Below are 19,843 nucleotides of genomic sequence, written 5' to 3'. Positions count from 1 at the left end.
GAATCTTGATAGTGACACCAGGATCAGACATTCTCATGTCAGTGGTTCTCTGAATTCCCGTGCGCATCCTGATGACCGGGCCACTGATGTCTTGGCCACACAGTGACGTGAGCTCACCCAGCTTTCTCGCTCTGCTTTCTACTGGGTTGTGCAACCTGGTTAGAGAAAGTTACTGCCACCTACTGTCCACTGAGCTCAGTTGAATTTTCTATATTTCGTATACTGAAGCAGATACTTACTTCTGTGGATAAAATCCAGGGGGCGCTTACCTCAGTCCCACCCACAATAATGTCATTTATTACGTCTATGTACTTGGATACATGTTTAGTAATTCAAGCATATTCTTCATGACTAGTGAGCTGCTGGAGTCAGCGGTGCATTCAAGTGGTCAAAGTCCACCAGGACAGAAACATAGGAAATGAAGAAAAAAAATAAGAGAACATACTGGATTATTTTGTTTTGTTTCCCTGTTTCAAGTCGTCCATGTCCAGATTCCTGGGGTATTTCACTCTGACAGGTCAGTGGGAGAAGTGGAGCACAAATAAGAATGAGACAGCAGCCACTTGCTCTTGCATGTAGACGGAAAAGATTCAAAATTCTCTGGCTTTCATTTAGTTTTTGAGCGGAAAAAAGATATCAACGATCGCAACATACGCAGATTCAGAACGGCACCAAAATTAATTTCTGTTTGTTAACAGACAGGCGCATGGAAGGACGGCAGTCAGCATAAATTAAAACTATTTCACTGTAAATATAATGATAACAGTGGTTGAAAATCACAACATGTTGGTTGTGATAGGCTGATGGGGTCATGAAACAGTGCATGATACAGTGGCCTAATTCCTGAGGCCACTAGATGGCGCTCTTGGTTTAGAAATGATGTGAGGTTTCATTGAACTGGTGGCCCAAGTCCAAACATTTCACCGCAGACAGTGCCATCTGGTGGCCACTGAACAACAGCACACTGTGTCATGAATCCTCATCCACCCATCACTACTGATGAGGTTTTATGAAACAGTGTCCTTATTTTCAGAGCCCACTAGATGGCGCTTAAAAAGATTGACATGGTCATTTAAATCCAAGTCTTTTAGAGCGAAGAGCGCCATCTAGTGGGCCCTGAAAATAAGAACACTGTTCCATAAAGCCTCATCGTTCATAACTAGGTGGAGAACTTTCTAGAATGAATGAGGTCATCCAGGAAATTATCTTTTCCTCAGTCCAAATGCTTAAACGCACCAAGTGCCCTTTGCACTTGGTGCAAGGTTCAAGCAAAACGTGAGGTTCTCACCTCAGATCAGTGCTACTGGAACTGCATATTCGGCAGGTAATAATAATGGAGCTAGTGGCTAAAGATGAACTGAGAGGGGCTCGGACCTGAGCTCTGTCTTCTTCTGCCCCCTGATATGGCGCATGGTCGAGGCGTTGCAGCAGTGTTGGCAATAAGGACCAACAGCTCACATGTGGGCCTGAGTGGTCAAGGGTGACACCAGATTTCCCTGGAAGGAACTGCACCTCGGTCTTGCCGTGTTTAGTTCAAGAAGGACGTGCGGAGTTCACTTGCTTTTCACAGGGAAGAACTGTCCTGGAAGAGCAGAGACCCCAGGATGTAGGTGGACATGGGTCTTGGTGGCTGGGTTCAAGTTTGTCTGTCTGTGACGGCTTGGTTGACTTGAACACCAAGTATTTCCCTCAGCGTTTCACTGTCTTCCTGCAAAACATATGTTGAACAGCTGCACATGTCATGTTTGCTGTAATCTTTCGTCACCGATGACCTGGATGTATCAGGTTACTGAGTCACATTTTGTGGCTCCAACGTCAATAAACATGCCACAAGTGAACGTGCAAACTGTTTAAATCTTCTAACCATAAGCATTTGAAGACGCGACTCTAAACGCTAGGTTGAAAGAGTGAAAAACTCCTGCCAAATAGAGAGCGTTAAGACAGGAATAGCTTTGCATGTGCTGCTCCTTGTCTGCTGCGGCCTCCGTATTCCTCCATGTTTACGACTCTTCAAGCTGTGAAATAGGGAGGCAAATGTTCACACACCTGTCCTGCTGGTCGCTACTGGACTTCACTCAAGAAGCTCAAAAAGGAGCTCACAAGCTGTTAAAATACAGATATTCGGTGAAATGTCACGAGTGTGAGGGGAACAAACAGGCCCCGTGCAAACACGCTGGGAGTCACAGACAGGCTTTTAAACCCTAACAAAGTGTCCGGTTGCATTCCAGCAATCTGGCTCCTGGTTTAAAAATAGTGGGGCAAGTTTGCCCTTTAGCCTGAGGAGCATGCCCGAGCTGCAACCGAGGCTTGTGTGTGAGAAACTACAGTGTTTTGGTTTGGTTGTCTATGGCTCCCACCCTCTCATCCCCAGTTACTTAAATATTGTGATTATTGACTTCATATTTTACGCGTCTCCCTCGTGATAGTTTCCTTCTGAAGTGATGCTCCATCCTTTGGTGTTGTCTCACTCAGGACTAAGGTCTGATCCCATGGCAGAGTCAGGACTGCAGACTTCCCTGAGTGAGTGTGAGAGAGAATACCTTATTCAACTCCAGATTCTGCTTTAAAAGTGGCACATCTATGCTCCTAAACATGAGGCCTGGTACCACTAAGTTGGCTGGGAAGACTATCTGAAATGTATTACTGCATTTCATCCTGGAATGAAAACGAATAACTGGGTCACATATACCACTGTGAAGCAGAGACCTGTCCTCCAGCCTCTGCACCAGGAGCAGGTGGAATGAGGGAGATGGATGGAGTGACAGACCTGAACCTTGCCATGTTTATCTGTCAGCATAATGCTGACTCATGCGTATCCAGCTTCACAGCATCTTTCCTTCCCGTGACTAAAAGAGGGAAATAAACAGTGTGGATATTCATGTATTTACTTTGTTCTTTAATATCTCATTCCTGTAGAGAATCTTCGCAGCAAAATACAATTTAAATGTTTGAATTTTCCATGTTATATCAGGCTAAAATTTATAAAATGGCTGCCTAACTTGCGGTGCTTTATAAGGACAACAAATAAAGCTGATTCTGATTCTTCATGTGGCTGCCATATTTATTATTATTCAAAGTAAATAATTGGGAAATGATTGAACTTTGTTGTTTCACACTTCCATCCTGTTAAGGTGACCTTCCTGTGACAGCTGTAGGTAACTCCCCGGACCTCTACCACCCTCCATCAGCCAGCGCTTTCTCTCACCACCAAGAGTTCACAATCCAAGATCCAAGCGGAACATATATTTGTTCAAAACAATTGACAATTGCTTTCATGGCTGTTGTTCTCTTCTTTTCGACCTGGATAACTAGAATGCACTTGAGCCTGTATTTCCCAGCTTGGACTTCCAGCTTCAGTGGTAACTGGAACTCAGCAATAAAGCATGAAAAAGCGTAATAGGGCCCCTATAGTTATCTCTGGTTTTGAATGACTGTTTTGACAGGCCTCCAACAGTTCAGACAATGCAACATCCCTGTGCTGACTGACATTGGAGCTCATTTTTGGGATGTTTTTTCCCATTAAAAGGATCCAATGGTGACAAAGGCAGCAAGGTGTATCGAGTATGTTGGAGCCAGTATTGTTATTCATTCATCTGCTAAGCCATAACTATTAAATTGTCACAGGCACAGCAACAAGGAGACAAAACAACTACAAAAAAGTGTTGTGGATTGTGCCGCATGCTGCCAGGTGGAGCTCAAGTCCAAGTAATGGTGCAGAATCATCAAGCGTCTGAAGCTCTTCAGAGATGGAATTATCAAGTTCTGTTTAAAAAAAAAGTGCACAGACACAAACTAAATCATTGAATTGACACTTTTATTCCAGTAAGTGCATTCAGCAATAATGATACATTTTTCACGGAAAAAAAAGGTACAAGTCAGTGTTGAATAACTGTTGCTATCTACTCTCAAAAGCACCTTTTGAGAACTGTTTAGGTCAGTATTTGGAAGTCACCATGGAGACACAACGGAGGTTACTGCTCATTGATAAATCAAAGGAACAAACACCGGGTGAATAAACTGCCTCACCAGTGCAACTTTATTCCTGCTCAGTAGTCGAAGAAAACACTTTAAGGAACACTGTGAAAACACAGCAAACTTGAGTGACTCCTCTGTGTTTCGGCACGTTTACCTTTCACTAAACCAATGGGATCACAAGTGACCTCACTCATGTGGCCTGTATAGAGAAACAAAACCTGTCTCCAACACCGCTCTTCTCTGAAATGCCCTCCACCCTTTCAATCGTAAGGCACAATGAAGTTAAAAAATGACTTAAAGCTATACTCAAAAGCACAACATTTTCACTAGCCTTGATGTCCGCCTCCTTGAAGTTGACCTTCACAACTATGTCACAATAGATCACAATTTTGTGTCAAACATTTTTATATTCATGTCATTGATTATTTTTTCGACCACGTGTAAACAGTCCTTGTTGTCAGGTCTCCCCTATAAGTGATTATGATGCAGGGGGAGGGACACATAAAGGCATTTACACACGTAACGGTTTTACTACTAAAATGACATGGAACGCTGTCATAGTGTACCTCAATAGTCGCTTATAAAATACTATATGAATAAAATAATAAAACTCTAGTCGTTGGACCCGCACACGCTAAAAAAAATCTCAAGTATCAACATGACCTCGATTAAAAACGCAATAAAAAAACAAGGCTCCACAAGGCTTCTTTAGCAGGTCCGATATAATCCAGCAGAGGGAGTCAAAGAGTCAATATGGTTCCATCCTTTCACAGTCCAGATGAAAACGCCGCTGCGCCGCTGCTGCTGCTTATCACAGGGGCTTCACCTCTCAGGAAATGCCCACATCACATCACGTCACTACGACAGCAAAGACATGGTGGACGACCCTGACGACAGCCCAGAGTCAAAACTGTTGTAGGAGCTGTGGCCCTCTGCAAGTCCCCCAAACGACGAGGATGAGGAGGGTGAGGAAGATGAGACAGGCGATGAAGAGGAGGTGCTTTGTGTCCTCAAAATGGCATCGGCGATGCTGCAGTGAGGTCGCGGGCCGGGTTCAGGGGTGTAGGTGAAGGTCAGAGCAGTGGAGTAGATGATCCCATCATTCCGGACGAGAGTGACGGGAACCTGCACCGGCTGTCTCACCCACCGCCAGCCCTCCCTGAAGGCCGAAATGTCTGGTACCACACAGAGGACGCTCTCGCCACATCTGAGAAAACACACAGGTCAGACATGGGGCTCAGCTGAAGTCACGATACAGAGGAATTCTTGACTAGAAACACGGTTCTGATCACATATGTCTCGCATTATCTTTAGTGAAAGTGAAGGCCAGTTTCATAGCTGTTCAAGCTAATAACTCTCTTTTGACTATTTGCAGCCAGTTTCCATAAAGAGCATTGTTAGCTCATGTGACCTCAAGTCTTGCGTCACAGTGGTCGAGACCACGACACATCAGAAGCCAAGGCGAACATATGTACCTGTACATCGTGTCAGCCTCAACGTCGCCGAACCAGACTCGGAGGTTTGGAGTGAAATTCTGCCCCGTCAGCTCCAACATGGCGACATCTCCTCCACCATTTAACTACGAACACACACACGACACAGTGAGCACGGCTTGTACACAGCATTTTACTTAAAATAATGAAACCCTAGGGGTATAATATGAGAAGTATTTCATATCACAATAATTCAGTAGAATAAAGTCACCAACTTGATGTTATGATAATTTGCTTTCACATTGCTTTTGAGACTGACTTGCTGCTGATCATGAAGAGTGTGGTCAACACTCAGTTCAGGACACTTTCTAACAGAAACGATTTCTATTGTGGGAATTCAGGGTCAACACCCACAACCCCCAAACAAAACTACGCCTGTTCCTTTGGAGTATTGCTCAATAAAAACACTTCAATGAGGAAATGTTTGTTTCAAACTCGTCTTGAGGTTTTCTTCAAATGGGCTCATCCAATATGCCATAAACTAACCCTCAGTCAGTGAAAAGGGATTTGAGTAACTGCCTCATCGCTCACTGAAAAAGGGACAAAAAAACATATAAACTTATTAGTTTACATTTCCTAAAAGTAAACACATAACGGCCGACTACAGCTACAGATTATTTTCCCAACACTTACTAGTCTTCTCGCTCACAATTATATTAACAAATAATAAAGTAGTCACTAGCTTCTTTACTGCGAATAATGGTTAATTTTTTAGTTATTAGGGTGATGAACCCCATTGCAACCATCCTAGCACAGACTGCAGTCGTGCTAAACAACATGCTAACAACTGTGTGCTACTGATAAATGACTATAACATAAGCTAGGCGTCTGCGTGAATGCGTCACCTGTAAAGTCTCCACCACGGGCACCGGAGTGACCGCGGAGAGGACCGGACCCATTCCCTCATAAAAGGTATATTCAGCCTTCTCCGTGCTGATGATGGTCCAGGAAGCTCCGTCATTGATGATGTCCTTGTTTGCTTCTTTTGAGCACGGTGTGGCCTGAAACGTTGCAGGACATTTCATTAAATAACCATGACCAGAATCTATATATACGTCTATATTACAGCTTGGTAGTGGCAGGAATCTGGCAATACCATATACTGGATATAGTACGTATGGTGATGGAGACAAGAGTGGTTAACAAGAGCCAATATTTCAGGGTTGGCCTGGAGGGGAATCATATCATAGCGGACACTTAGACTATTACGTGTATTATTGAAGCCATTTCACTGTCATGAGGTCCAATTCCACCTTCTGCTACATATTACAGTGACAGATTCAACCATGGCAGCGGTTAGCTTCGCTAACCCAAGCATGAAGGGGAAGTCGACTCAGTGTTTTCTGCAAGCCTCAATACAGCTAAAAAAAAAAAGATATCACAGTATTTATAAAAAAAAAAATCTACATTTAACACAAACAATATTAGTATAGTATCATGCCAAGTATGGCAATATTTGAGTGCATCGACCATTTTCTCATACCCACCGTCTTTATAGACAGCAAATCGGTGATCATACGACTATTGTGGGATGTAATGGTCACTGGTATAAATGATTAACTGCAGTGATATTTGAAATTTCCAACCGCGTTTGATCTCTTCACCACTTACTAACTTACAGATTTTTGGCAAAATAAAGCAATGTTAAATTATGTTATTATTGATTTTATTTTTATATTTTAAGGACATTGCAACACCTAATAAAACCTAACAATACCAAAAGAAAATAATGGTAAATGTGATCATTTTGACCCAAGACAGGAGGCAAATATCTACCTGGAACTGAATGATTCTCTCCTGTGCCAGACAGAGGTACATTCGTTCTGTGTCTTTCAGGTAGAAGGCACACTTGTGAAGCTGCGACACCGGATCATCCGCGTCTAACAAAGCCGTTTGCTTGTCCACTTTGCGAATTACCTGAAGGAAAAAAAGAGACAAGACTTCAGATCCATTGACCACAAGAGATGTTAGCGAAGAGCGTACCAGTCTGGGAAGAGCCATCCCAGTCACAGAGCAGACCAGTTTGACCGTCTGTCCGTAGTGAATGTAGCCATCTCTCACTGCAAACTCCTCGCCCTCCGACTCTTCGTCATCCACTTGAAATAAGAGAAGTTTGTCAGCAATTTTTGTTCAGACGCGAAGGCTGAAAACTTCCTCCACATGGGTGGTAGGTAAATCATTCAAGAAGGTGGGGTGTGATGAAAAAAGAAAGTCGACTCACGCAGGTGAATGTAGAAGGCCCCCCACTGCTGGGAGCTGGCATGAAAGTTGCCACCCTCCACGTGGAGATACCTGGTGCTCACCGTCTGGGAGCGCAGGCGGTTAAATAAAGCGATCTTTGTTCCCGACGCTATGCACACTGAGACGGCAGAGACAGAAAGGTCTGATTGAAGGATGAATTCAGGAGACAAAATCTCTCTTGCCAAACTCACATTCTGCATTTTTTAAGGACTGTTTCTTCTTGGAGGGTTTGGAGATGACTTTGATTCTCTTGCTCAGAAACATGCCGATGTTAGCGCCGCTTCCGTACTGCATCTTGACAGACAGCATGAAATGCTTCCTTTTATCAGAGTCGCTGATAAACAGCGTCTTCGCTGTGCAGAAGTGCTAGAGGAGAGGATGAACACGAGGATTCATGTGAATGGTTTGGTTCAAACTTCATTTCATCGGCAACATCGTGAACAGCTGCGCCAAACTTTACCCATTCATTTCTAAAGGATTTTCCCGTGATAACGAACGTCTTTATTATTACAGTGTGTATTCCAATGTTTGGACATTTAACTTTCAACTGTTAGACATGCAGTTGAATTTCACTGTTGACATACAGACTTAAAACTGGAGAAACATTCCAATATCAATGTTTGATCTTGTTTTGTTCATCTGTTTTCATTAATATGCCAAATAAAACCAGTTTTCTTTCATTCATTCTCGCACTTCACCCCTTTAACTTCACGGTGGATCCTTCAACAAGCTGCAACAGAGCATCCCCAAACTTGACACTCTTACTTTCTTCAAAAATACATGCTTCACCCCATACATGATGAGAGAAGTGAGATATTGAAATCACTCACTTTTCCCTCCAGATTGAGCTGCTGCATCTCTTGCTCACTGTTGCCAATCCCAATGAAAGCACAAGGCTGCACCTCTTGCTCCGTGCCGCCCTCCTTCTCCATTTTCTCCAACTTCTTCTGCCAGCCGCTGCCCATCAAATACACGCAGGGTGGAGGACAGAAGAACCTGAATGTGTAAGCACATTCATGAGGAAGCCTGTTACACACACCTGCAAACACCAGGAAGCTTGCAAAAGACAAACCTTTTTTCATTTCCGTACGACTTTTGTGCAACCTTGGCGTGAAGAATGAGCACTGTCTGGTCATCTTTCTCCTTTAAGTAATTCCTCATGGCCTCCCTTTGAAAAAACAACAACACTGCTTAAATACGACAGCATTGGGTGACAATGCAGGGTTTCCGCTCCATGTAAATGAGCGTGGTGCACTGCCACGGCTTAGACAAGAGCCGCCATGCCATCGGAAAAATCGCAAATTTTCGCTTGGATAACATACAGTGCGTAATGGAGGTGGACATGAATGTGACGGAAAAATCATAATGACTGAACGCAGTTGCTCGCGGAACTCAAGCGGCGCATTCTGGCTGGACATACCCCTATAGATAGAGACAAACCCCTGCTGACTGGAGAGATACTTCCCATGGTTATCAGCCAGTGTTTTTATTGTCACCAATTCAGTAAATGTCAAAACTTTGGATTGTATTTCTCCATACCTGGTTAACCGCTGATGCTGTGGTCTGTCAGCAAACTTTCTGTAAAACAAGAAAACATTCAATCACACACATAAGGCCATTAAACTCATTGTCGATCACATAGAACCAGATAGGCTTCATCTATAAAGTGTAGAGAGAAATGTATGGCAGCTCAATGCTGTCCTCCGTCCCCTATTAACACCTCCAAAATCCCACTTTCAACATGTTGACAATGTATGTAAAACAGTGCTAGACATTTCAACAGCAGGTATAGGTGGAGCCACGATGGCGTCCATTGCCGTTCAGGTTCGGACCCTTCTCCAACCTTTCAGGGTGCCTGAGTCACATCAGGCTGAAGTGGCACGAGACAAGGACGGAGGGAAGCGGCTGTTTAGTGATAACCCAGCAACAGATGAGGGGTGGGTGACATAGAAGTTCCATGCAGCGTCACGGTATGTTGTGGGCATCACATTCAATCACTCAAAGGTTGCAGAGGCAATAACATTTCTGTTAAATGAAGAGAAATGTCAGAGTCTCAGCAGCAAGTTTTCACTCTCTGGATTCATTCTCGAGGAGAAAGTGTTGCAAAAAAGCATTTTTATGGTTTGTATTCAGAACCATCGCATTACCTTCCATCTGCCTGAATGATTTGGTTTTCGAATGATAAGATTAGTTGCTAACAATGATTTCCACCTAGCGATGAAGGTGGGTTGTTTTGTTTTGTTTTATTGAATTGTCATCTTTCACCATTTCAGAGCCAGGTTTACGCTGTTCAATCTTGCACTGCCAACTTGAAACAACCAGGCTGGCCGGTTTGGCCCCCGACCCTCGGGTTGGACAACCTTGCAAGGTTCTTTACTTGTACCCTTCATTAAAACAGTATGTTCATCACCAGATTTAGGGTCGAAAACAAAAACATTATTTAAACTTCAGAGTCGTGGTGAGTGAGTGAAAGACCGTAGTGAATTTAACTCCACTTGAACATCTTCAACAATGTCGGCAGGAGAGAAGCGTCGATAGTAAACGAGCGACAGAACCGTGATTCACGCACAAGTGTAGTTATCACAGGTTATTACGCGTTAGTTTAAAACACTCGAGATACGTCGAGAAAGTTTGGTTCTTCAGTTCGTAGGGACTTAAACGCATCACGGCAGTTCAACAAATGGCAGAGAGAGCTCGCGACTGAGTTGAGACGAGTTCGAATAAACGTCCGAGACCAAGAGTGTCGCCAAAAGCTCGAGAGGACGAGCAAGCGCGCATACACGGCGAGGCGCGCACCATTCGGGGGGAGAAAGTGCCATTTCTGAGAGTTATCATCTTGAATTTAGTCACTTACCCCGTAACAACAGGCGCCATCTTCCAAAAAACTCGCTTACCCCCCTCGAAAAAGGCTAACAATCGCGAGATCCGTCCCCGGCAACAGACGAGGCAGGCTGGAAGGAAAGCACGGCGGCAGGGGAGGGGGGTGTCGGGACGTGAAGGGGTGAGGGGGGCGGGGAGGGAGTGAGAAGAGACGGCCAGAAGGGCAGACGCCTAAACAACAGCCGTGGGAAAGTTTCGAACTCGCGCGAGACCTGAAAAACTCTCACCATAGACACGCATGGCGACGGCACGGTCCTCTCGCGAGACCGCAAGGGACTTTCACAACCGACTGGATCCCAAGATGTAACTCGATTCCCACGCTGTTGAGCAACATAGTGACACAGACTCTGCTCCACGGATGAGACGGGGAAGGGAAACAACAGCGTTCACCTCTGATGATGCCCGGGGCGCACATTGGAATGATTTGCGATGCATTATTTTTGGCTTTGTAAAGGTGTGAATTATTTTCCAAGTTAAACAGATCTTCTAAAAAAGAAAAATATAGGAGTCTACAGTGTGGAGTTCGTTTTATCAGCAGCTATCTGTGGTTGGAACTAACTTTCATAGAATAGAATACGTATCATTTGTGTGTCACTACGGCAGGGGACTGTTACAAAATGGAGGGTTGTCTCACAGAGCCCCAGTACACCACAAAAAAGGCAAAAAGCATCGAAGGTCCCCAAATAACCTTGCAATCCTTAGCCAACCTTCAGGATCCTCACATTAATAATATTCAGTTCAACCTAAGAATATTGTTTAGATTTACTGGTCTATCCCAAAGATCTTAAAATAATGAGAAATTATCAGCCAAAACATCAGAATAAAGGAAGAATTAAGAAGCATTGCCAGTTTATGGAGATTTATTTTGGATATTACAAAAAAGATATGCATTGTACAAGAATAAAAAAGACATTTTAAAATTACAATCGCACATTTTTCTGCCGCCTAACGGCTGAATAGTAGCTGTGCTTTAATTACATTTTAGTGTATGTGATCCAGCATCATTGAGATAAACAATCTCTGAAACAGTACAGGTTGAAAACCTTGCAAAACGGATGTGAAGGAGTTTTTGTGCAGCCTATTGTTTTTAGAAAGGAAATAGGCTTGGAGCAAAAAGTGTCAAGCTTTGCCAATTTGTGAGGTCCCCAACAGTTCATGGTGCATAAACAGTTGCTGGTTTAAAAGGTAGACTTCCTAAACCGACTTTAGGAATACAGCACATTTGTATGGCCAATCACGCCACAATTTACACGGAGACAGCTCTAAATCTTCCAAAAAATCTTCTTCTTGTAAAGCACATACGAGACAAAGACCCAAACAGAAGTTGCGATAAGATTCTGAGCAAGATGCTCAGCATGGGACTGCGTGTTGACCATGCGCCAGCGAAAAGGGAAGTAGTCCTCGAACACTTCATGTCCAACATAGACGAGGATGGAGTTCATGCCTGAGCAAATGAGATGAAACCAAACTTTAAGTATGTACAAAATCAAACAAAAAAAAGTACAGCATGACGAGTACAATTCTAAGTGTTTCTAGTACAAGCTGTTAATGTGCGTAACTTTATAAGAAAAAACATTTTTGGTCAAGGCGTAAAAGAGCAGCAGCTCCATTTGTGGGTTTCTCAATAAAAATGCACGATTATAAATAGGGTTGCGATACGATACACTGCAATATAAGTTCAGCAACATATTAGTAATACTTGTTAACAAAGGACTATCATTTTGACGGGGGAAATTCAGATACCGTGGTACATTATTATGCACATGAAAACAAGTTTATTGTCGTGAACTCAGTCCAGTTAGACTTTTCTATTGAGATTTATTTTGGATATTACAAAAAACATATGCATTGTACAAGAATAAAAGCTTAACATCCATCATTTATTCTTGAATAAATTAATCAAGTCGGCTGTCGTGTGTATTTCTTACCAGGATACACGAAGGGAGCTCCTGACCACCATCTTATTACATCGACCACATAATAGACCAAAGCTAGCAGCACGAAGGCAAAGCAGCCAAGAGTTGTCACATAGGACAGAGACCTGGACAAGAACCAGAGAAAGAAGAAGCATTTAAATGGAAAACAATACACTTTCATTTGCATTTCTACATGACATATATGTTTATTTGGGGAGTGTAATTGTAAAAACAGCTCGCCATAATTCTTATATAAAAATATTTGATACCATTATGATGAATACAGTATGAACAAATAAATGTTATATTCTAATTGTTTTTTCTTTCAATTCTCATTTTAGTTATGCACCCATTTGACATATATGGATTATTAATTCTAAACCAAATGGTAGTGGAAAGTGAGACTTCCAAAACAAGAAGTTACCAGAGATTCTTGTTGACAGGAATGATGCCTTCGTCTGTGGAACAGTTGGTGAGAACCGCTGATATCACTCCCTGTCAGACATCATATTAGTCATCACGAGGATACACATGTACAATATACACATATAAATCACACAAAGTTCACTAATGCTTCAAAGTCACACAATAGTTGAACTACTTACCAAAAACAAACCCCATATGAGGAACCTGGTCATAACACTGTTATGAAGGTCCCGATAGTGCAGAATGATTTTTCCAGCCTGTTAAAAGAGAGAGATCACACATTACAGGAGAGCATTTTAAACACCTCCATTTCAATGTGACACACAAAATGGCACACCTGCAATCCAAGAAACCCCATGACAATTGAGTTAATGCTTCCCAGAACTCCCTCGGGATCATACGGCATTCGAGTATGGTAAATGACCTGTGTGAAGCGAACAGAATTTGAGACATTACCACACAAGAGCAACATGTTTAAAAGTCAACTTGTACTCAGTCTAAAGGATTTAGTGCTTAGTCACCCTGGACGATGGTGACTGGTAAATGTGACTCTCTCCAAGAAGCCATCGGTCGATAAAAGCAGCCGCACCACCAGTGCAATTAGGGTACAGGCCCATGTCCCCAATTCCACCTGGTCCAAGATAACCACTGACAAGAACAGGAGGAAATAAGAGGATTAAATGTTAAAGTCACGTAAAAAAGAAGAAGAAGAATGCCCAATTGAATTGAAATGAATCTGTATAAATAGTCACAATGAAAAAGAAAACAGAAGGAGTGTAACTGTATGTGACACTCACACACACACAGGGCAGAACATTGGCGTCACCTGTGATGCTCATCTTTGACACTTTAAAAAACAACCACCAAACCTGGCTAGAATTCAGCTGTCACTTTTTCCTCCTCAGGCAGACAGATCCATTACCACCGTATAACAAGTTAGAACATCACATTCAACCTCACTACTGCACTACCAACCACTACTTCTCACTCACACCCTCAACCAGCTCATGTCTGTGGGCTATTAGCAAATAAAAAAAAAAACAAAGAAAAAAATTGAACATTTCTTTTGAGCTACTGAGTATGGATATTTGGATAAATAAATACAATAAATGAATGTTCTTAAAGCTGTTTACATTGGTTGGATGCAGCACAGCAGTTGTAAGATACTGAACCCTGCCGTTACGCAACAGTAGAATAACTGAAAATCATTTCCTTGTCAAATAAGTGTGGTCAAGAAAGTCATTTTAATTTGTGAATCACTCATAGCATCACTTGACAAAATGAATAAAAAGGCATTTTTGTGACTTACACAGGACAGTCTGGCACTGGAAGAAGAAAAGTGAGACAGAGCCAGAGGACCTCCAGAAGGAGGACGAACAGCCAAGCGGGCCAGTAAAACAAAATATCAAGGAAGGGCGACCACCATGCATCCTGGGAATAAGACACAGACTCTTTATTGAAGAATTAAATCTGTGAAATGCGGTTGCAGAACAAAGTCAATGAAAAATTATTTACCACCGTCATGATGTCAAGGTGGCCTCGGGCCACCAACAGATCCAAACAGGCCACCACCAGGTAGGACCATGCCAAGCGCTGTAGGACGCCCGGGATACGCAGGTTGTCCCAAGACACTGGCGAGTAAAGGCCATCACAGTGAGTCGTTACAACTCAGCACACAGGGGAAAGTAGTTCCTCACTCACATGGTCCCAGGCAGTAGTTTGGATTTATGATGAAGACGCCAATAACAAAGAGCTGCATGCTTCTCCAAAGAACCTTTTTAAGCACAGAGCAGCGGGTCACACCTGTCCGCAGCTGGGAGTTGATGGAAAGTGCGATGGATGTCCCCATGATGAAGACAAACCTGTGAGGAGAACGAAAATAAAACTGAATTAATTCCACTTATGAAGCACAGATCTGTATAAAAACCACTGCAACAAATAGAACAATTGATGAAAAACAATGTACTTGCCAAGGGAAAACCAAGTCTGCAACTGTCAGGCCTGCCAAGATCAATCATGAGACTCTCAGTACCAAGGTCAAAGCACGTATCTGGACTGATTCATTAGATTCAATCTGCACGGCTCACCGTTCCAACTCGCATGTCTGAAAAACCAATATCGTCCACCGCCATAGTTGACAAACACCATAAGAACTAAGGAGATTCTGAAAATAAAAAGCAAATATCAGTATGAGAAACTCAGATCACTACCTTCGACGACTTACCCTCTGAATGTATCCAGAGATCGTAGCCTTTTGCTTGGGCTCGGTGGAGGTGGGAGGATTGTGTCAGTTGCGGGTGGGACCCCTCTCCCAGAGGAGCCCAATTCCTGGAAGGTACATTTGCATCACAATCATGACACGTAATGCCAGGACTGAAACCATGTGCATGTCGTGTGATATACATACAGAGTTGTACTCTGTACACAATCCAGAAAACAAGGACCCACACCAATCATTTTTACAATATGACCGTCATCACAAGAAGGGAGAAGAGCATTACGGAGTCAGAGATACTCACAGAGTTTATAAGCCTCTCCGTCTCCATAGTGCCGCCGATTTTTACAAGGATGCCTTTTACAAAATCTAATCTGAAAGAGATCAACAGTTTATTCACTACTCAAGTGACACTTTGGAGTAAATCAATAAAGAATGAGGAAACAAAAACGTTCTTACCTAATGATCATTCTTGAAATGGCAGAAAACAACACAAGACCAGCAAATATTAGGAAAGCCACCAAAAGAGCTGTGAAGAGAGTGGGATGGAAATGAGCTTTTGGGAGACAAGACAAGTTTTGGCAGGTGCGTGTCGCTTACGTATGAAACTGTTAACAGGGACAGCTTCAGTGACTATGGTGCAGTTGACTGTCGACGACTGTAAACTCTTCACCCAGAGTGAATAGTTTCCCAACTCGCCAAAGTGGAACGGAACTCTGGGTAAAGGACAACAGCCGATCAGACAGGATGAAAAGTGAAAATAATTGGTTACAGGTCTCAAGTTCGAGTGAAACAGAAACAAACCGAAACTTACATTTTTCAAGCAAACAATAGTTATTTATAGACCCATTAAAGCCCTTGTTTCCAGCCTGAGGCACATTCAGGTGCTCACACTTACGTGCAAAAGACTTGGTCTTCAGAAGTACTGTTGACGCTCAGAGTAATCTCATGCTGCGTGTCAACAATGAAGTCTTGTGAGCTCTGCTGGCCAGGAGTGGGAGCCTGAGGTACCACCCCTAACTGCTGGTACAAGCACTGGGAGCAAGAAGACACAGCTTTAGAAGAAGAAAGAAAGCAAGCAAGCTGGTGATCTCAGTTATAATCACTATGCTAAGTGTGTACCTGGTAACAGCGGTTGGACATCCAATATACCACCACGTTGCTACTGAGTTCATTGTGAACCCTCAAAAAAGCCTCGTCCATCTTTGGTATTTGGCGACGGTAGCCAGCTATTGTGGGTGTGAAAAGGGTTAGTCATTATTGTCAGGAAATTATTTCAAGGCATTTTCAGGAAATAATAATTCCATAAATGAAAAAGTACACAGGAAGACAATGTCATGAAAAGATATTCAATGTGATCCATGGTCACAAATAGATTTTAAAAAGCATTCAGAGATCGAATGAGACAAAACCCCAAAAAGATATCAGGGAGGTAAGGCAGTCACAAATGAACAAATAAGGGGGCAAAATGTTTACACATAAAACCTTCGTAATTGACAGATAGTAAGGTTTGTTTGGAAATTGTATTTCCTTATTAACAAAGGTTCAAGACCATCAGGCGGCTTAAAAGACTCATCCATTCATTTGAAGAGTGTAGGAAAATAAAGAACTAGAACAGTTAGTATGTTTACAATGAGTAGATAGAAGAAAACAATTGGATTACTGATGTATTGTGTATTTAAGCAACCACCTGAAAAACCCATTGCCCACCAACCATATATTGGACTGAGAGTCAGTCGACGACTGGCTACCGTTCTGTTGATGTCAGATGTGATTCGACTTGAAATGAGGATACTATTTCAGGAAAGAGGATGACAGACAGACTGTGCATCCTGTGTAGAAGTGTATTTAAAGGCCTGCTACGGACATAATTTATTTACGAGTAAAATGTTATCGAGGAGCACATGACTTTTTGGGGCACAGAATGGATCCATTGTGAGAACTCAGTTGCATGCATTTTTAGACATGAGTTGACGTGACTGCCAGTTTACTACCAGTATTTTGGGACTATATCACTTTATCATGTCAAAGACAGAAGTCAATACACAAGCCTGGCCGCACCCTTTATCTGTATCCATCTCAGCGGATATCAACTACGACAACAATAGTGATTTGGTTATTGATGCATCGGCGGTCTTGTGTGGCTCCACGCAGACAATACGCGGTGTAAAACGGCGGCTTCTCACATGGGAATACTCTGCAACATACCTTCACGTTCGCTATCACGAGATGCGTTACACTCCAGTCAAGACAGGCTGCTGTTTGTTTGAGGAGTGGGTGGCAAGGCTTCTGGTCTCTCATGCCGAATGAAAGCATGTGAGAAGGATGAACGAAAGCAGCAGAGCCCACTGGTCACATGTTGAAATAATCCGTACAGCACTACACTACAGGAGGGAAGTTCAAACATCTAATGTCCCCGGCTGCTCCACTTAGCTCGAAGCTAGTCGCTGGCTCGTTTGTGCGTTTACTCGTACTATAAACGATATACTGCTCTCATAGAACGGTCATGTAACTGCCGCAGAGTTCTTGTTTGTTTCATAGAATGGAGAACCAGGCGAGAGGGTATGTTGTTATGTGTTAGCTGTTAGCATGTTAGCTCACAAACAGTGGATTCCCAACTGTATACTTACAGGCGGACCTCTCTGCAGCCAACGGTGCCACACACACCGACACGAATAAAACGGCAACTGACAGAAAAAGCAGCTCATATCGTCCAGGGGACGTCATTGTATTGCACGCTTGTGTTGCCTTTGCTGAGACAGTCGATGTATCGTCGTTGCTTCCCGCTATGTTCCCATGTTTTGACATGGCAAGATCAATCTTGAGTTTCTAACAGTTGGAGATTAGGTAAGAAAGTGGTTAATATTAGTGTAGCAGACATGTAAACAAATGTTGCTAGACTACTATGGAAGACATATTGAAATAAAATGGTCATTAATGGGGCGAATTAAAGTATTAAATACAATTATAAACTCACAAAAATAAATACCTTGCGCATGCGCTTAGCGCAGTGACGCCCAGGCTTACAAATCGATGTCCGAGTGACAGAACGCTAGCTCCCTGCTCGATCAGCCACAATGGCGGATAAACAAAACGCCCAGAAAAGGTGAATAATGATGTTTTGCGTACATTGTCTCAGACATCGATCATTGATGTTCAAGGTTAATATGCAGAATTGTATAGATTCGGATTATGTAAACTGTTCCAACTGGACTGCTAACAAATTAAGCTAGTTTCACACCATAACCTTTATTTTTCTTGTGGTTTACAGCGTCAAAATAGCCACCGGAGCCGTTGTTTGTGTTGAAAGTGAAATCAAAGGGGATGTCACAATAGGTGAGGATCTTAAAACGAGAACGCTTTCGACAAAATGCCTTAGGTTAGCCTTTGATTGACTGAACATTTTTGCCATTTAGGTCCGCGGACTGTGGTTCACCCGAAAGCTCGGATCATCGCCGAAGCAGGACCTATTATTATTGGGGAAGGGAACCTTATAGAAGAGCAAGCGGTCATCATTAACAGGTGACGTGTTATTCTGGGTACAACCGCCTGTGTCGTATCGCTTCTAACATGCATTTCACCTTTATCCAGTCATCCAGAGAACATCAATCCCGATTCAGAAGTAGAGCCAAAGACCATGACCATCGGTGTCAACAATGTTTTCGAAGTTGGCTGTGGTATCCTTTTGCCTTTCCAGCTGTAAAATTCTCCTCAAATGTGAATGGACTTCTCTTAACCGTTGGCACAGTATCACAGGCTCTGAAAATCGGAGACAATAATGTGATAGAATCAAAAGGTGAGGCACAGTTGGGTCCTTCTCAGTGACTTTCTGAACTTATTGAATGAGCTCTGTTGTATTTACCAGCCGACGTCGGTAGAAACGTAATCCTGACCAGTGGCTGCATCATCGGGGCCTTCTGTCAAGTGAACACTTGTGAAGTCATACCTGAAAACACGGTCATCTACGGCTCTGGGTGCATGAGGCGGGTCCAGACTGAGCGACCACAGGTGATCGTCACTAACCCTGTTGACCACGATGTTTTTCATGGCAAAGGTTGTGTATATTCACAACCTCTGCCTAAGCATGCATGAACAAGCCCTGTATTTCTCTTCACTGTTCTTAATGTCACTGGAAAGCTATTGTTACAGCTACTTTACTTTCAAATCGCATATTTTATATCATTGAAAATGAACATTTAACAGCGTACTGACTATAGAATGTTTTGAATATGAAATGAATATTATAGGTTTATTTCTTGACAAATCTGTTTTTTGTCTTCACAGCCTCAAACTCTGCAGCTTGACTTTCTGATGAAGATATTGCCCAACTACCACCATCTAAAGAAAACGGTTAAAGCCAGCCATAATGCTAGTTAGTCAGTTCTTTGAGATGTAGGAAAATCAGGCATTATAGCGTATTCCTCCTATGTCCCTTAGTGGTTTTCTTAACTGGTAGTTAACATTGTTGCAGTTTTGTAAAATTAATTAAATGCTTACATGTTGTACTTGACTTCTTCTTGTCTTTAAATCAACTGCAGCACCATTCATGCACCCTTGATGGGAAAGGAGTTTCCATGGGAGGCTTGGATTCCCTCTCATACATGTATGAGCATTTCCTGTGTTCAGTAGAAAATCCAACCTCAGACTTGAAAGCATCTGTTATATATGAAGATGTTTCTGCTCCGAGATCAATGATG

The 19,843-nt window shown here is 42.8% G+C and overlaps 3 protein-coding genes across 4 annotated transcripts; 1 reads left to right on the top strand and 2 right to left on the bottom strand.

Annotated features, from left to right (window-relative positions):
- Window positions 1–3,861: 3,861 nt before the first annotated feature.
- Window positions 3,862–10,707, bottom strand: LOC128753859 (recombining binding protein suppressor of hairless-like). Its single transcript, XM_053856015.1, has 11 exons — window positions 10,564–10,707; window positions 9,249–9,287; window positions 8,782–8,877; window positions 8,540–8,705; window positions 7,901–8,075; window positions 7,690–7,827; window positions 7,452–7,564; window positions 7,245–7,385; window positions 6,314–6,469; window positions 5,451–5,554; window positions 3,862–5,182 (listed from the first exon to the last, which is right to left on the bottom strand). The coding sequence occupies exons 1-11, from the start codon at window positions 10,581–10,583 to the stop codon at window positions 4,834–4,836; spliced, it is 1,497 nt and encodes a 498-aa protein (XP_053711990.1). The 5' UTR covers window positions 10,584–10,707; the 3' UTR covers window positions 3,862–4,833.
- Window positions 10,708–11,440: 733 nt separating this feature from the next.
- Window positions 11,441–18,097, bottom strand: LOC128753858 (heparan-alpha-glucosaminide N-acetyltransferase-like). 2 transcript variants are annotated; one of them, XM_053856013.1, is made up of 18 exons: window positions 17,777–18,097; window positions 16,269–16,375; window positions 16,045–16,181; window positions 15,747–15,862; window positions 15,606–15,675; window positions 15,451–15,520; window positions 15,156–15,259; window positions 15,019–15,095; window positions 14,902–14,932; window positions 14,633–14,793; window positions 14,447–14,562; window positions 14,241–14,362; window positions 13,453–13,579; window positions 13,269–13,355; window positions 13,111–13,188; window positions 12,930–13,000; window positions 12,518–12,630; window positions 11,441–12,033 (listed from the first exon to the last, which is right to left on the bottom strand). In XM_053856013.1, the coding sequence occupies exons 1-18, from the start codon at window positions 17,952–17,954 to the stop codon at window positions 11,852–11,854; spliced, it is 1,947 nt and encodes a 648-aa protein (XP_053711988.1). In that variant the 5' UTR covers window positions 17,955–18,097; the 3' UTR covers window positions 11,441–11,851. The 2 variants fall into 2 exon arrangements, with proteins under 2 accessions (XP_053711988.1, XP_053711989.1); XM_053856014.1 differs by lacking the exon at window positions 17,777–18,097 and adding an exon at window positions 17,355–17,671.
- A 56-nt stretch (window positions 18,098–18,153) lies between these two features.
- LOC128753861 (dynactin subunit 6-like) lies at window positions 18,154–19,649 on the top strand. Its single transcript, XM_053856018.1, has 7 exons — window positions 18,154–18,252; window positions 18,418–18,482; window positions 18,563–18,668; window positions 18,738–18,823; window positions 18,895–18,942; window positions 19,012–19,154; window positions 19,431–19,649. The coding sequence occupies exons 1-7, from the start codon at window positions 18,224–18,226 to the stop codon at window positions 19,521–19,523; spliced, it is 570 nt and encodes a 189-aa protein (XP_053711993.1). The 5' UTR covers window positions 18,154–18,223; the 3' UTR covers window positions 19,524–19,649.
- Window positions 19,650–19,843: the final 194 nt, after the last annotated feature.

The sequence above is a fragment of the Synchiropus splendidus genome, chromosome 2 (assembly GCF_027744825.2).
Source record: "Synchiropus splendidus isolate RoL2022-P1 chromosome 2, RoL_Sspl_1.0, whole genome shotgun sequence".
NCBI classification, from domain to species: domain Eukaryota; kingdom Metazoa; phylum Chordata; class Actinopteri; order Syngnathiformes; family Callionymidae; genus Synchiropus; species Synchiropus splendidus.
This window is presented reverse-complemented; position numbering and strand designations above follow the sequence as displayed.

Coding starts and splice junctions, on each gene's coding strand:
- LOC128753859 (XM_053856015.1), bottom strand. CDS start 10,583: ATGGCGCCTGTTGTTACGGG. Junction 7,828..7,900: donor GTCCTTAAAAAATGCAGAAT/GTGAGTTTGGCA, acceptor CTGCCGTCTCAG/TGTGCATAGCGTCGGGAACA. Junction 7,386..7,451: donor GGATGGCTCTTCCCAGACTG/GTACGCTCTTCG, acceptor TTTTTCCTTCAG/GTAATTCGCAAAGTGGACAA.
- LOC128753858 (XM_053856013.1), bottom strand. CDS start 17,954: ATGTCAAAACATGGGAACATAGCGGGAAGCAACGACGATACATCGACT. Junction 13,189..13,268: donor TGGGGTTTCTTGGATTGCAG/GTGTGCCATTTT, acceptor CTCTTTTAACAG/GCTGGAAAAATCATTCTGCA. Junction 12,631..12,929: donor CCTGTCAACAAGAATCTCTG/GTAACTTCTTGT, acceptor GTTCTTGTCCAG/GTCTCTGTCCTATGTGACAA.
- LOC128753861 (XM_053856018.1), top strand. CDS start 18,224: ATGGCGGATAAACAAAACGCCCAGAAAAG. Junction 18,253..18,417: donor AAACAAAACGCCCAGAAAAG/GTGAATAATGAT, acceptor TGTGGTTTACAG/CGTCAAAATAGCCACCGGAG. Junction 18,483..18,562: donor CAAAGGGGATGTCACAATAG/GTGAGGATCTTA, acceptor TTTGCCATTTAG/GTCCGCGGACTGTGGTTCAC.